Here is a 15,825-nt window from a genome sequence, read left to right on the forward strand (position 1 = left end):
CATTTAAAAATAAGACAAACGCGTGTCTTCATTAAAAAAAAAAAAAAGATACAGTTAGCCCACACCTCCTGAACGGGAAGCAGGCGTCAGGAGCACGGCAGACGCACAGGAGCGCTGGAACAAGCCTGAACCCCTTCCCTTCCCCAGAGGCCGGGGCGAGCCTCGCCGCGGACGCTGCCAACGGCTTCTCGGGAGCCAAGGGGACGCGGTCGGGACGCGAACTCAGGATGGAATAGGGAAGAACCAACCGGCGCCTGCACAGGCCTCGGGGTAAGTGCTCGGCGAAAGACGCACACCTTCCGGCCTCTCGGCTCCCACTCACCGGGGCCCCGGGCTGAAAAAGCGAAGACGCCGGACCTTCAGCGGCTCCTACCGCAGCCTGGGCGCCTCCACGGAGCGGAAGTAGACACAGGAAGCACGGCCAAGCGCGTCGCTCAAACCCGGCCGGAGCAACGCTCGCCACCGCGGAGAGAGGACCTTTGGTTCCGGCCGGGTTCCTCCCATTGAAGAAAACTCACAGTGAGCGCGCAGGCGCGCCCTGTCACGTGACCGACTCCCGGAAGTGCGGCAGGCCCTTGGTTCCCCGGCTGCCCGGAAGTGCGGCAGGCCCTCGGGTCCCCGGTTGGGGTGCAGGCAGAGGGCAGGTCTCGGCATCATGGCGAGGTCCGGGCTGGGCCAGGACCCGGACGGCACAGCTGCAGTCGCTGTGCTGAAGCGGGCGGTGGAGCTAGACTCGGAGTCGCGGTATCCGCAGGCTCTGGTGTGTTACCAGGAGGGGATCGATCTGCTCCTGCAGGTTCTGAAAGGTGAGCAGCGAGCCGCCGGGCTGGATCCAGCGGAAAAGGCGCTGGGCTCCTGCTGTGTCTGAGGGCTGAGAGTTAGCACAGCTCCTCCTCGCCGCAGGAAGCAGTCCGGGGTAGACGGTGGGCTGCTCTCCCGCGCACCGGGCACGCTTCTGTTGTACGTTTAGTAAACGGAAGTCATTAAGAAAAGGGGGACTCGTCTAGATTTGGAGCCCAAGTGGCGCAGTGGCTACGAGCTACGGCTGCTAATCAAGGGATCGCCAGTTCGAATCCACCCGCCGCTCCTTGGAAACCTTATGGGGCAGTTCTGCTCTGTCCTATAGGGTTGCTAGGAGTTGGATCGAGTGACTGCAACGGGTTTATTCTCGATTTAGGATCCTTGGCCTTGCAGTGGTTAAGCTCTCGGCAGCCGAAAGGTCGGCGAGTCCAGTCCACCAGCCACTCGCTGGGAGAGCGATGTGCCCATCAGCTTCTGAAACGATTAGTCTTGGAAACCCTATGGGGCAGTGTTGCTCCGTCCTATACGGTCGCTGTAGGGTCGCTATGAGTCAGAATTGACTCGATGGCAGCAGGTGTGGTTTGGTTATTCTGGATTTAAAAAGACTTAAGAGACAACCATATGCAGTGTATAAACCTTGTTAGGGTCTGGGTTTGAAAGAATTTAAAAGAAATTTTTAGATCAGTATAGGAAGTTTGGATTGGTTGACATTAAAATGACTGATTTTGCTAGTCAGCGTGGTTGTTTGTAGTCCCTAGGTGGTACAAGCAGTATGTATGGCTGTTTAAACCCATCCAGTGGTACCACGGAAGAAGAGCCAGGCGATCTGCTTCTGTAAAGATTACAGCCAAGAAAACTCTACAGAGGCGCCATGAGTAGGAATACAACAGCAACAGGTTTTTTGGTGGTTGCTTCAAAGAATATCCTTAATTTTTAGAGATGCAGACTGAAATGTTTTGGGAAGAAATGTCATGATGTCTGGAATTTAATTTTACTTAAGCAAAAAAAAAAAAAGTTGAAGCAAATATGGCAAAATGTCAACAACTTTTAAGTCTAAAGATAGGTGATAAGGGTGTTCATTATACCATTGTTTTACTTTTCCTATTAAACATTTTTATAAAAAGTAAGCAAAAATAAAGTCACGTTCTGGCAGGAGAAAGTGTTTTCTTAAGAAACGTGTGTACTGGAATTCTGTGTGAGCAATGCACAGAATTGTGGGTGGGACAGTCAGACTTTATATTATGTCGTTCTTCAGTGTTGAAAACCAAGTTGCTTAACTCTTGGTTCCAACTCATGGCAACCCCATGTGTGTCATAGTAGAACAGTGCTCCATAGGGTTTTCAGTGGCCGATTTTTAAAAATTTTTTTATTGTGCTTTAAGTGAAAGTTTACAAGTCAGTCATACAATAACGTATACACGCCTTGCTATGTAACCCTAGCTACCCTCCCCCTAATCTGACAGCACACTCCTCCTCTCCACCCTGTATTCCCTGTGTCCATTCAGCCACCTTCTGTCCCCCTCTGCCTTCTCATCTCCCCTCCACACAGGAGTTGCCCACATAGTCTCATGTGTCTACACAGTATCATATCCTATCTCATAGTCCAGTCCAATCCCTGTCTGAAGAGTTGGCTTTGGGAATGGTTCCAGTCTTGGGCTAACAGAAGGTCTGGAGACCATGACCTCCTGGGTCTTTCTAGTCTCAGTCAGACCATTAAGTCTGGTCTTTTTATAAGAATTTGAGGTCTGCATCCCACTGCTCTCCTGCTTCCTCAGGGGTTATCTGTTGTGTTCCCTGTCAGAGTAGTCATTGGTTGTAGCTGGGCACCATCTAGCTCTTCTGGTCTCAGGCTGTTGTAGTCTGGCTTATGTGGCCGTTTCTGACTCTTGGGCTCGTAATTACCTTGTGTCTTTGGTGTTCTTCATTCTTCTTTGCCCCAGGTGGGTTGAGACCAATTGATGCATCTTAGATGGCTGCTTGCTAGCGTTTAAGACACCAGACGTCAGTGGCTGATTTTTTGGGAAGTAGATTGCCAGGCCTTTCTTCCAGGGCACCTCTTGGTGGACCCGAAGCTCCAACTTTTTGATTTGGAGCTGAGCATGTTAACCATTTGCACCACCCAGGGACTCTATAAAAATCCTGACAAAAGAGAGGACACTTCAAGGTTATGTTTAGAGGAGTTTTTATTACCTGGTGGAAGAGTATGAGTTCTTGTATCATCATTAAAGCAAACAAACAAAAAACCCATTGCCATCAAGTCGATTTCAGCTCATAGTGATCCTACAGGGCAGAGTAGAACTACCCCAGAGGCTGTAATCTTTACGGAAGCAGACTGCTACATCTTTCTCCCACAGAGTGGCTGGTGGGTTAGAACTACTGACCTTTTGGTTAACAGCCGAGTGTTTAACTGCTGCGCCACCAGTGCTCCTTGTTTCACCACAGGAGGAACAACTCCTCACCAGGGGTTGATGGATTTGTTATGATTTTCTTTTGATACTGTAGTAGAAGCACAAGAAATCTAAATGATATTAGCCTCAACAGTGAGCTCAAATATATCAGAGATCATGGAGATGGGCACAGGACAGGCAGTGTTCCCTTCTGTTATACATAAAGTCGCCATGAGTCGGAGCCAAAGCAGCAGCAACTAGCAACAACAAGACTATATTAATCTTGGCAGTAGAAGGACTTGAAGGGGAAGATTTCAGTCGTTACATTGATACCAGTAACATGTTGGAAACAACCTAAATGCCGATGGATAGGAGCTTGCTTGAATAAACTATGACATTTACATACTGAAGTTGTATACTGCTACAAAAAAAAGAATGAGGAGGATCTCTGTGAACTGACACGGAGTGATTTCCAGGATGTGCTATTAAGTGAAAAAAGCAAGGGACAAATAGTATGCTATCCTTGATGTAAAAAAAAGAAGATATAAGAAGATATTCATGTATCTACTCATTTGTGTAAAAGAAATGTAGGAAGAATGAAACCAGAAACTAATGGGATTAATTACCTGAAGTAGGGTGTGTGGGAAAGGGGTGGAAAGAAGAGGGGGATGGGAATGAGTGGCAAGGGACAGGAGGAAGTGACACTTGTCTGAGTTATTCATTTGTAACCTAATTAAGAAGGTGGGGAAGAAAATAGGTAACCTAAGAATCTTTAAAAAATAGCATTTTGACTGTTTTCTGTAAAGTTAAAAATGAAACAAATCATACACAAGTAATATATTCTAGTGGGCAAATTTGTTTCTAACAGGGATATGTTAGTAATTTTGAAACTACTTTATATGTTCTGTAGGACTGAGCAAAGAAATATATTGTGGATAATAAGAAAAAGGTTAAAAATAGGGAAAGGGGGAGGCTAGAATGGACCCTGTGGAATTGAAGGTATCAGCATGAAGCTGTGGTTCTTAATATACATACTGATGGGTAGACACAGAAATATAGATGTGTGCCCGTGTCAGGCTCTGTCGGCTGAGAGGGTCTAGAAGTAGTGATGGGACCCCTCCTGCACCTCCATCCTAGCAACAGTGAGCACACCTAGTGTCCAGAATTTGGTTACTCTATACCATTCTCCAATAAAAGCGACCAGGGATCCTTGGAGAAACGGTTGATTCCAGCCCTGGGGCGTGGAAAATACAGCAGTTGATTCTGACTCCTAGCAATCCAATAGGACAGAGTAGAACTGCCCCATAGGGTTTTCAAGGAGTAGTTGATGGATTCGAACTGCCAACCTTTTGGTTAGCAGCTGAGCTCTTAACCACCGCATCATCAGAGCCCCAAAGTAATGATTGTATTAGGTTATAACCCATGATAAAATTAATATCCATGAGTCCATATTGATACAAATAATTGAGTAAAATAGATGGAGAAAAGGAACAGCTGTCTCCTCTGGAGAAACTCAAATCAATAGCGACTTTACAGTGAAGAAATTTGTGAGTTCCACATTAACCAAACGATCAAAATTAACATCACCAGTAATAAGATACACCAACATCATGCACCCACTGAGAAGGGCATGTCATTTCTGTGATTTTCTTGCCAAAAAATGTATAACCTCAATCTAATCATGAGAAAACATCAGACAACCCAAAAAGAGACATTCTACAAAATAACTGACCAATATTCTTCATAAGTGTCATGGTCCTAAAAGACAGGGAAAGACACTGTCATACACTGGAGGAAACTAAGGAGACATAACAACTGGGCTAAAAAAATAACTTCTTTAGTAGGAAAATTGGTGAAATTTGACAAAGATTTGTAGATGAGTTAATAGTATTGTATTGATGTTAATTTCTTGTATTATGGCTGTTGGGGGCATGGTCTGCCTCTACGCCTCCCATCCAGCCTGTCTAAGGCCTTGAGTCCAGAACATTCTCTAATAAGGAGGGTGGGAATTAGGTCGCCTTCTCTCTCCCAGTTCCTTCTCCTCATCAGAGAAGGCTTCCCCCTGTTCTGGGCACACACTTTCTCTGTCTCTTGCACATGCACGGGTACCACACAGCACCTGACCAACCCTGCTTCTATGTCTGTTCCCTGCAGAGTCTCTCATACAAAAGGGGGAGTGTGCCAGGTTGCAAGAGCTGGGCTTGAGGGGCGGACTGAAGGGGAAACAGGCTTTGCAAGGCTGAACATGAGCGCCCTCATGTGGTCCATTAGTTCACTACAGTTTGCTAAGTCATCCTTACACAAATCCATGGCATGTAGCCACTACTGTCCACCACCACTATAAAACATCTGCCCTCCCACTGCAGGGTGGGGAAATCCGCTTGGTCCTGCAGCTGCCCAGGACTCACTTCATATGTAAGTGTCTCTAATAAACTCCTTTGCTGCCACCTTGAATTTGCCCACCTCTTTTGTCAGTCTCTCAGCACCCTCCATTTTTGGAGGCAAGTTTAACATTACTGGTCCATGCCTGAACAATGGCTATGTAATATTTTACCATTAGGCAAATTTGCAAGAAGGAAACTATTATTTTTACTAGTTTTCTACAAATAAAAAATTATTTCAAAATAAGGCAATATACTGAGAAGTTAAAAATGAAACTTTTATGGAAACCAAACAATATCAGCAGGAAGGAAGGTGAAGTGATTTGGTGAGAGGGGCTTGACGTAAGATTTTATTGATAATGTGTATTCAAAGATAACTTACATATTCTTGGGTTGCTGTGAAAATGATTGTGCATTAACTATAATAGGGAAGTCTGGAAGAGAAGTTGGTTTTGTGGAAGAAATCATTTGCTATCTTTTGATTATGCTAAAATTTTCAAACTTGCAGGTTATTAGGACAAGATGGTGCTCAGACTCAGGTTTGACATATAATATCACCCCATCGGGTGTCCTCAGAGGTGAGTTACATTATTGAAATCCCTATTCCTAAATAAAGATGCTTCAGATGCTTAGTGCAAAGATGAAGGTCCTGTACCATCAAGCCTATCCTCTGTATTTTAGGACTGAGACAAAACAGGCTAAAGGCAGAAAATGTTTGGAAAACTTGGGTAACTGGACATAATGCTTCTGCTAAATAAACTGTTGTGAAAACATGAGAATATATTTTCTAATTTATAGGCACCAAAGATGACACAAAGAAATGTAATCTCAGAAAAAAAATTTCTGACTACATGGATAGAGCAGAAAACATAAAGAAATACTTGGATCAAGAAAAAGAAGGTAAAGAGGCTGTTTTATGGGTTGTGGGTTGTGATGAGCCCCATTCATCCAGTGGTTCTGTTCCTGCCCTTGGGAGTACTTTGCAGTCGGGACCACTTGTCCACGCTTACAGATTTCTGCTCCCTGGTACAGGAGAGATTTTTAACTGTTTTTTTTCCCCCCTGGTGGAGAAGAGTGGTGTCAGAGACCTCTTTGACCCTTTAAAACTTTGCATGCCACTTTAAGGAATTCTCCATCCACGTGAAGCCTGTGTATAGACCCAGTCTAAGAACTACTACAGAGGATAAGCCAAACCAAACCAAACTCGTTGCCGCCAAGTCGATTCTGACTCAGAGAGACCCTAGAAGACAAAGTAGAACTGCCCCATGGGGTTTCCAAGGAGTGGCTGGTGGGTTCAAACTGCCGACCTTTTGGTTAGCACCTGAGGTCTTAACTACTGTGCCCCCAGGGCTCCCCTACAGGGGAATACTGAGTGTAAATCCTGAATTTTATTGGTATTTACCTTTATGAAATGATCAAAATCTCTGAAAAAACAGTTGGGACTTCTCTTGGATTTTCTTGTGAATCAAAACATTTTAGGAGTTAATTGTTCGTAATGATTAGAAGTGAAGTAGGTATTGTTCCGTATTTATTCTGACTTCTGTACTCATGAGCATCCAGTTTACGAACATGGATATAAATGACCATTGCCACCCTTACCTGAAGCGCACACCACTGCTGCTTTCTGCAGCCAGAGGTGCTACTGCCCTCAAAAACCAGGGCCTTGGCCCCCAGCCGGTCTTCCTCTCAGCCTCACTACAGTTCTCTCCCCAACTCTTCCTAGTATTCCCTACCAGCCCACACCCTCTGTTCAGTGGGAATAAAATTGTGTTTCCCTCACCCCAAGTTGAAATCAAGAATGAAATTTCCCTGCAATGCATTGGTGAAATAGGTGGATAGATTTTATAGCACCATCAGCATTGTGGCTGGAATATATTGAGTTAAATTAACATTGACTTGAAAATTGATGCACAGTTTCTAACATTGTATCTGTGGAAATATTTGAACAGAATCCAAACTACTAATTTTTAAACAAAGTTTAAAGGGCAACCACCATATAAGTTAGGAACTGCCAGTAGGGGTCATATTTTTAAAAAGCCTTAGAAGTCTCTGGTAACTTATTCAATAATTATTCATTTTGAATTAACAAAACCGGTGGAACTACCCTGCTGAGCTGTGACATCCTAGTCTTTAGATTGGGTTATTAAACCCTCTTCAAATTCTAAGAAAGACTTCTAAAATTCCATCTTATACTACATACATTTTGTGTCTAATGAAGCCCTGGTGGTACAATGGTTAAGAGCTCAGCTGCTAACCAAAAGGTTAGCAGTTCGAATCCACCAGCAGCTCCTTGGAAACCCTATGAGGCAGTACTACTCTGTCCTATAGGGTCGCCATGAGTCAAATCAACTCGACAGCAACAGGTTTTATGTTTAATACTCACCTTAGCTATTAAGGAGCCCTGGCGGTGCAGTGATCAAGAGCTTGGCTGCTCACCAAAAGGTCAGCAGCTCAAATCCATCAACTGCTCCTTAGAAACCCTATGGGGCAGTTCTGCTCTGCCTATAGGGTCGCTATGAGGCAGAATTGACTTGATGGTCACAGGTTTGGTTTGGATTTTTAGCTATTAAATTGCAAGACATAAAAAAAGACTTCAGTCTGAAGAGAAGGACCAGATAGCCACTGAGTTATGGCTGTGATTCTACCCATGGTGACAGGAAGTTGTCAGTCAGTTTATATCCAGTCCTACGTTGAATAAACTGCCTGGTCAGGAGCATCCAACTCATGACCTGTTCCCAGAAATTTCTGGACTTTCCCCCTTGCCCACGCACCATGAAGGCAGACACCATGTTTGCCTTATTGATGTGTGTATCTGCAGCAGCTTGCAATGTGCCTCATATGTAGTAGTGTTTCAATAAATATTTGCTGCGTGAATGAATTAAAAAAATTAACTTGTATCTGATCCTGATTAATCACTGTATATGAAATATAATAAGTATAAAAAAGAAAAGCAGTGGTCACTAGTTTTATTGTTGAAGCTTGTGTTTCACAGATGGAAAATATCACAAGCAAATTAAAATAGAAGAGAATGCAACAGGTTTCAGCTATGAGTCACTTTTTCAAGAATACCTGAATGAGACAGTTACAGAAGTTTGGATAGAAGATCCTTATATAAGACACACGCATCAGGTAAGTGGAATGGACACAATGTAATGAGTAAAATAACAGAATAAATAATGGAAGAAAATACAATAAAGTACTACGTGTCATATAAAATGTACTAGTTAGTAATAACCCGTCTTCCTGTCTTTCAGCTGTATAACTTCCTTCGATTTTGTGAGATGCTTATTAAAAGACCGTGTAAAGTAAAAACTATTCATCTTCTCACCTCTCTGGATGAAGTAGGTACCTGGGAGCATTTCCTCTTTCTTAACTTCATAAACTTTATGCAGTTACAAGATGTAGTGAATCAAGGAAAACCTGGACGTAATGTTTTAGCTAGATCTGTCTCCTTGGGAGTTAACTTCTTATCTAATGAGAGGCATAAAACATCTGGAGAAAAATGTTATTGATTTCAGTACCTTGACCTTGTATTTGGCCACTTGCTAAACTCTTTTCTTTGTTCCAATAGTTTGTCAGTTTATTTTCTTGGATTTCTAGGAGGCAGTCACATTGTCTGCAATATTGACAGTTTTGTTTCTTCTTTACTAATTATTATTATTTTTATTTATTGCATTGGCCTCCTGGGGCATGGTCACATAATGGCGGGCTCCTGTATCTTGATTTTGACTTACATAGGAATGCTTCTAAATAATTCTAAATTCTTGGATTAATTTGAGAAGGCAGCCCCATCTGAGTGACTAAAATCATTACTTAAATAGACTTGAGTACAGAGTGGTGTCACGTTCACATTAGAAAAACAGTTATTTTGGTAATAACAACTGCTGTTTAAACTACTTCACATTGCTTGGTGCTTCTTTGAGACAGTAAAAACTAAAACTAGTATAGAACCTTTCTGTCTTAGCTCACCTATGACACGTTGTGTAGCTTAGGGGTAATTTAAAATATTAATAACTGAGGTAGAAAATTGTATTTTTGCCATTAATAGGGTGGTGGGAAAGAGCAGCAGAGTAATGGCCTGAGAGAAATAAAAGAATCGCTCAGGAGTCACGGCGTGCTGTTGGAGGTGGATTACTCTTCTTCAATACACGACCGGGAAATTAGGTTAGTGGAAGGAAGTATTTTAATTCTGATGCCATTCAAATACAGTTATTTTTATGTCTCTTCCTCAGTACACGACCAAGAGATTAGGTTAGTGGACGGAATTATTTCAGTTCTTATGCCCTTGAAGTACAGTTATTTTTATGTCCCTTCATAAGTTAGGCTTTATATAATTGCATGCTAACATTCAATTAAAATATTTAAAAATCAAAGTTCAATTTTAGTATCTTTTTACTTTTGAGAAGAAAAAAAAAAGATTTGATTTACTTTATCCTATGTGTTAGTTTAATATTTCCTTAAGGAGCCCTGGTGGCAAAGTGGTCAAGCACTCAGCTGCTAACCAAAGGGTAAGTGGTTCGAACCCACCAGCCGTTCTGCGGGAGAAAGATGTGGCGGTCTGCTTCCATAAAGATACGCAGCTTTAGAAACCCTATGGGGCAGTTCTGCTCCGTCCTACAGGGCCACTGTGAGTTGGAATCAACTTGATGGCAGTGGGCATGGTTTTTTTTAATGGAATAAAATTTACTGTACGTGTTCTGTGTCACATAAAACTCGCCGTCGAGTTGATTCTGACTCATAGCAACCGTATAGGATGGAGTAGAACTGCCCCATAGAGTTTCCGAGGAGTGCCTGGTGGATTCAAACTGCTGACCTTTTGGTTAGCAGCTGTAGCTCTTAACCATTACGCCACATAAACCAACCAAACCAAACCCAGTGCCGTCGAGTGGATTCCGACTCACAGCAACCCTGTAGGACAGAGTAGAACTGCCCCATGAGTTTCCAAGGAGCGCCTGGTGGATTCCACCTGCAGACCCTTTGGTTAGCAGCCGTATCACTTTAACCACTATGCCACCAGGGTTTCCGCTACGCCACATTGGAAGGGGAAATACTTGTCTGTCTCTTCAACCATGCACATAGTGTTACGGTCTTGGGATAATTTCCTTTTCTAGTGAAATAATGCTTATTAATGTGGTTTAACTTCTCATGGTTTATTAAGTATCCTAAGTAGGTAATGCTGGCGTGGGGTGTCTACAAGGAAACAGGATATGCACCGATTTTTGTGATATGTTCGCGTCCATTGAGCACAGCGGCTTTCATGTGTTTACAGCAGTGGCATCCTTGGTTTTAATGGAAACTTACACACAACCGAAGTATGCAGAACAGATGAAAATGCACCTGCTGTGACTGGATCCCCTGTGATGCAGTGGTTAAGAGCTACAGCTGCTAACCAAAAGGTTGGCAGTTTGAATCCACCAGCAGCTCCTTGGAAACCCTATTGGGCAGTTCTACTCTGTCGTAAAGGGTTGCTGTGAGTCGGAATCGACTCGTCGGCACCGGGTTTGGTTTTTGGGTATGACTGAAGCAGAGGTCTGGGTCCAGAGCTCTTCCTGCTCACGTTCCCCATTTCGAGGTAGAGGAACCCCTGACACACCACCAGTTGGTTTGACTGTACTTGGAAACCTCTTGTTAGCAGAGCAGGAAATTTTTACCAACAGGCTGAAGTGCAGGAGTAATTGAATTGTTAAAGTCTTTATCATCTCATCAAACCAACTCACGGTTTTACGGACATTTTGTTTCATTGCGGACACAGCCCGCGACTAACCCAGGTTTGATCAGCTCACACCCCTGAAGAAGTGGCTTCCTTTGTTAGGGGGAGATTTCGCTGATACATAATACACTACGGCTTGATACTTGCCTGACTTCAATGTCTTTAATGTAATACTATATACTAATTTCAATAGGTTCAACAATGGATGGATGATTAAGATTGGAAGGGGACTTGACTATTTTAAGAAACCACAGGTAGGTTATAATTTTATGAGTGAGTGTAGCACACTTTTTGTATCATTTTTAAACAACACTCTTTTCTTGTCTTTTTAGAGTCGTTTTTCCCTTGGATATTGTGATTTTGACTTAAGACCATGTCATGAAACAACAGTGGACATTTTTCATAACAAGCACACAAAAAAAATATGATACACAGTGGCCTAATTTGCATCATGTATTTCTATTTTGAGTGAATATTGTTTTTTTCTACTTTGTACAGATCATTGCTATAACATATGACTTTATCAATAAACTTAAATTTCTACTACTTTATGGATCCATGGTTCAGTTGTGTGAACATTTCTAAAGATTTTTGTAAATACATTACTCAGTAGGTTTACAGAGCTTCTTTTCTAGTCATACCGTTCAAACGTGTTACCAGCTTTTCCCTTATTTTGGCTGTTGGAGAGTGCATCAGCAAATAATGTGCTAGCATGAAGCTAAAGGAGCCCTGGTGGCGCAGCAGTTAAACACTCGGCTGCTAACCAAAAGGTTGGCGGTTTGATCCCACCCAGTGGCTCCACGGGAGGAAAACCCGCTAATCTGCTCCCGTAAAAGACCACAGCCTCGAGATCCCTGTGGGGCAGTTCTCCTGTCACATCGGATTGCTGTGAGTCAAAAAACAAATCGACGGCACCCAGCAACAGCAGCAAGTATGAAGATAAGGATCCTGAGTGGTGAAAACGGTTTGTGCTCAACTGCTAACCCAGAGGTTGGTGGTTTGAACCGACCCAGCAGTACTGCATTAAAAAGGCCTGGCAATCTGCTTCTGTTAAGACTACAGCCAAGAAAACCCCACGGAGCAGTTCTGCTCTATAACGTACGGGTCGCCATGAGTTGGAATCGACTCAACAGCAACTAACAGCGGTATGAAGATGAATTGGAGTGTTGATCTTGCCCCTAGAGTGCAGGAGGGAGAATCATCATGGATTAGTGTGCTCTTTAGAGACAGATGGGGCTTGGGGTCCAATAAGCAGAAAAGTGGACAACGTTGATTTTGTCGCAATGAAGATAAGTGTCCTTGGCAGAACTTCGCCAGGTGCACCTTGCAGCTCGTTTGACTTGGCTGCACGATTAATAACCCTTTCGGCTTAGAGTCAAGCTGGCCTGGGTGAGCTCATCCATCCAGATGCCAGTTGACTTGTTGGGAACAAAGACTTGGTTCCGTGGAAAAGTGGGGCAAGCATAGAACAGTGGAGCATTGGAAAAAAATTAGTATTGCCATCAATCACTGGCGTGTAATAATAATCAAAGAACCCCACTCAAGGCTGCCATTTACTCTAAATCAGCATTCCTTACTGCCGATTCCCACAGAAGTCTTCCCCCTTACACACTGGCCCATCCAGCACACGTCATTTGGCACCACCCCCTTCAGTTGCAGCGAGAAGGGTTTCCACGTCCCAAGTTCCCTGCACCAGTATCTTCCAGTCTCGAGTCCCATGCAGCAGGCGCACCTGATCGGCAAAGCCCAGGTCCTGTGCCCACACCCTAACTTCCGGGGGGGCCGGGAAGGGGGGGGCGCCACCTCCCACCAAGACTTAGAATTCCTCAAACGTCAGGGAGCGTGGATCCTAAACAATTGTAAAGTTTAGACTTTAGATGAATCATAAAAGTCCACAATTATCCACAATTCAGCCATTCTCATGACTTAAAATACTATTTATAGGATGTCAACTCCCAAACTTATAAATTAAGCCAAGGCTTCTCCTTGGAGTTCTAGTCTCATATACTCAACTTCCTATGTGATATTTCCTCTGGCATCTCAGAAGCACACAAGTATTTCAAATACAGTGTGCCCCCAACTACACTTCTGGTACGCGCTCCCCAGCCCCCACGTTTACCCCCATCCGTCCAGTTGCTCAGATAAGAAATCTCGCAGTCATTCTTGATTCCTTGCCCTCTCTCATCTCCATATGCAAACTTGGAGTCTGCCTCTGGAACTCACCTGAATCCATCTGTCCCAGGTGGCACTTGATCAGACTTCTCTTTTGGCACCTGAAGTCCTTAACGTCCTTCACCTGATGACATACTCTCTCTTGAGAAACAAATGGTATTAGCAAATCACATCTGTGTTTTTTTGTACCAAAGCACACTGTATTAGGATATTTATACTTTTCTCAGAAAATACTTTTCACACATTACAACAAATGATAATGGTTAAAAAAAACATGCCGATGACCAACGTATAGAGCCAGGGATGGATTATCCAATAGGCAAGGTAAGCACGGTGCTTACCTTGCTTACCAGACCACCTGTAGTGAAAAATTCCACATTTTTTCACCACATCAAAGACTCTGCTTCTAGGTACGGCTGGCACCTGTCTCTCTCCCAACTCCACGGCACCTTCCTACAGAATCCAAGCCTCTTTTCAAATTTACAATCCCTGATGGGCAGATGACCCAGGAAGCAAGGTAAGCATGGGTTTACTTGTGCTTACTTGGTAATGTGTAGTGAAACTGTTCACTACAGATGATCTGGTAAGCAAGGCAAGCACTGCGCTTACTTTGTCTATTGGGTAATTCACCTTGATACAGACTGAAGTTTATTAGTGGTTACCAAGGGTGGGAAAGAGAGGCAGAGGAGGACATGGGCAGACTGTCCAATAAACAAGGTAAGCACAGGCTTACTTGTGCTTACTAATCCGTAGCAAACAATTTTACAAAGTGAAAGCTATGTGGAATTGTTCACTACTGGTTAGTAAGTGAGCACAAGTAAGTCTGTGCTTACCTTGTTTACTGGGTCATCCACCCATCAGGTATTTTAAGTTTGAAAGGAGGTTTTGATTTTGTAGAAGGTGCTGTGGGGTTGGGAGAAAGAAGCCAGCCATACCTAGAAGCAGAATCTTTGACGTGAAATTTTTCACTACCGATTAGTAAGTAACCACAAGTAAGCCTGTGCTTAGGTTGCTTCTTGGATAATCTGCCCCTGAGGGGCACTGAGTTTGTTTATGGTGGTGGAAAATTTGGCATCAGATATTGGTGCTGGTTGCACAATAAAATAAATGTAATTTATGTCACTAAATTGTACATGTGAAAAAGGTTAAATTGGCAAATGTTGTGTTAAAACGCCCATGAGAAATCTCTTCAAAATTGTGATGAACTGCTATTTAATATTGCTGCCAAAGAACAAAGGGACTCGCTCATGAAATCTGCCCCAGATGAAGAACAGCTAAACTGCCAATTTTGTTTGTCCCAGGAGCAATTTTAAAAGTAAAATCCCCTTTACTCACTTCCACTTTAAGACAACCAGTTGCAGACAAAACTTTGTGTGTTCCCTCTGGCTCCTCCTTTTCAAAGGGTGCTGTCTGGATCCACTCGAATATACGAAACAACTCATAAGAAGGGAACTGACATCAATGTGGTGATAGCCACATCCTGTGTATTTGGTACTTTCAGTACTTCAACAAGGACTGCATTGTTAAAGTGCTCTAGTTGCATGTATGTTGTTTCAGGTAAAGAAGTCTCTAGATCTCCCAGGGTCCTGACACTCCTGCCTCATTATTTCCTTGTTAAAAGTACTACAATTAAGCCTTACCTCCATTAGGGATTGAACTGTGTACCCCCAAAATGTGTGTGAACTTGTCTAGGCCATGGTTCCCAGTATTGTGTAGTTATCCACCACTTTGTGATCTGATATGATTTTCCTATGTGTGGTAAATCCTAACCTCTAGGATGCTGATGAGGCAGGATTACAGGCAGTAATGTTAATAAGGCTGGACTCAATCTACAGGATTCGGCTGTATCTTGAATCAATCTCTTTTTAGATATAAAAGAGAGAAAGAAGCAGAGAGGAGAGGGACCTCCTACCACCAAGAAAGAAAAGCTAGGAGCAAAGTGCATCCTTTGGACCCAGGGTCCCTGCACTGAGAAGCACCTAGACCAGGGGAAGATTGATGTCTAGGGCCTTCCCCCAAAGCTGACAGAGAAAGAGCCTTTCTTGGGGGCTGGTGCCCTGAATTTGGATTCTAGTCTCCTAAACTGTCAGAGAATAAGTTTCTGTTTGTAAAAGGCATCCACTTATGGTATTGCTGTTATAGCTGCACTAGATAGCGAAGACACCCCCAAAACAGGAGTCGTCCCTCATTTTTCCCAAGTGCCTAACACATGTCCACTTCTTTCCACAGCTGCTGCCGCCAGCGCCATGTTGCCTGACCACCACGGTAACTGCTTCCTGTCTTGCCTCGCTCCAGTCCATTTCCACAGAGTACCCAGAGTAATATGTTCAACTGTCTGCTCACTGCACGTGAAGTCCAGCTCTACTCTGGCCTAT

General features: G+C 43.5%; 2 protein-coding genes across 14 annotated transcripts in view; one reads left to right on the forward strand and one right to left on the reverse strand.

The window, feature by feature from the left end:
* Positions 1 to 506, reverse strand: part of MRPL30 (mitochondrial ribosomal protein L30) — a 29,299-nt gene extending 28,793 nt beyond the window's left edge. For 4 of the 10 annotated variants that reach the window (XR_007513585.1, XM_049856578.1, XM_049856580.1 and 1 more), the window contains exon 1: positions 249 to 506. The gene's annotated coding sequence lies outside the window, so the exon portion shown is untranslated. The other 6 variants (XM_049856576.1, XM_049856574.1, XM_049856581.1 and 3 more) reach the window with 4 other exon arrangements.
* Positions 507 to 545: 39 nt separating this feature from the next.
* Positions 546 to 15,772, forward strand: MITD1 (microtubule interacting and trafficking domain containing 1). Of its 4 annotated transcripts, XM_049856568.1 has the most exons (8): positions 718 to 806; positions 6,077 to 6,146; positions 6,367 to 6,468; positions 8,561 to 8,697; positions 8,823 to 8,909; positions 9,617 to 9,732; positions 11,472 to 11,532; positions 11,611 to 11,947. In XM_049856568.1, the coding sequence occupies exons 3-8, from the start codon at positions 6,420 to 6,422 to the stop codon at positions 11,704 to 11,706; spliced, it is 546 nt and encodes a 181-aa protein (XP_049712525.1). In that variant the 5' UTR covers positions 718 to 806; positions 6,077 to 6,146; positions 6,367 to 6,419; the 3' UTR covers positions 11,707 to 11,947. The 4 variants fall into 4 exon arrangements, with proteins under 4 accessions (XP_049712523.1, XP_049712522.1, XP_049712524.1 ...); XM_049856566.1 differs by lacking the exons at positions 6,077 to 6,146; positions 11,611 to 11,947 and adding an exon at positions 15,680 to 15,772 and having other exon boundaries at positions 546 to 806; XM_049856565.1 differs by lacking the exon at positions 6,077 to 6,146 and having other exon boundaries at positions 546 to 806.
* Positions 15,773 to 15,825: the final 53 nt, after the last annotated feature.

The sequence above is a fragment of the Elephas maximus genome, chromosome 17, assembly GCF_024166365.1.
Source record: "Elephas maximus indicus isolate mEleMax1 chromosome 17, mEleMax1 primary haplotype, whole genome shotgun sequence".
Taxonomy (NCBI): domain Eukaryota; kingdom Metazoa; phylum Chordata; class Mammalia; order Proboscidea; family Elephantidae; genus Elephas; species Elephas maximus.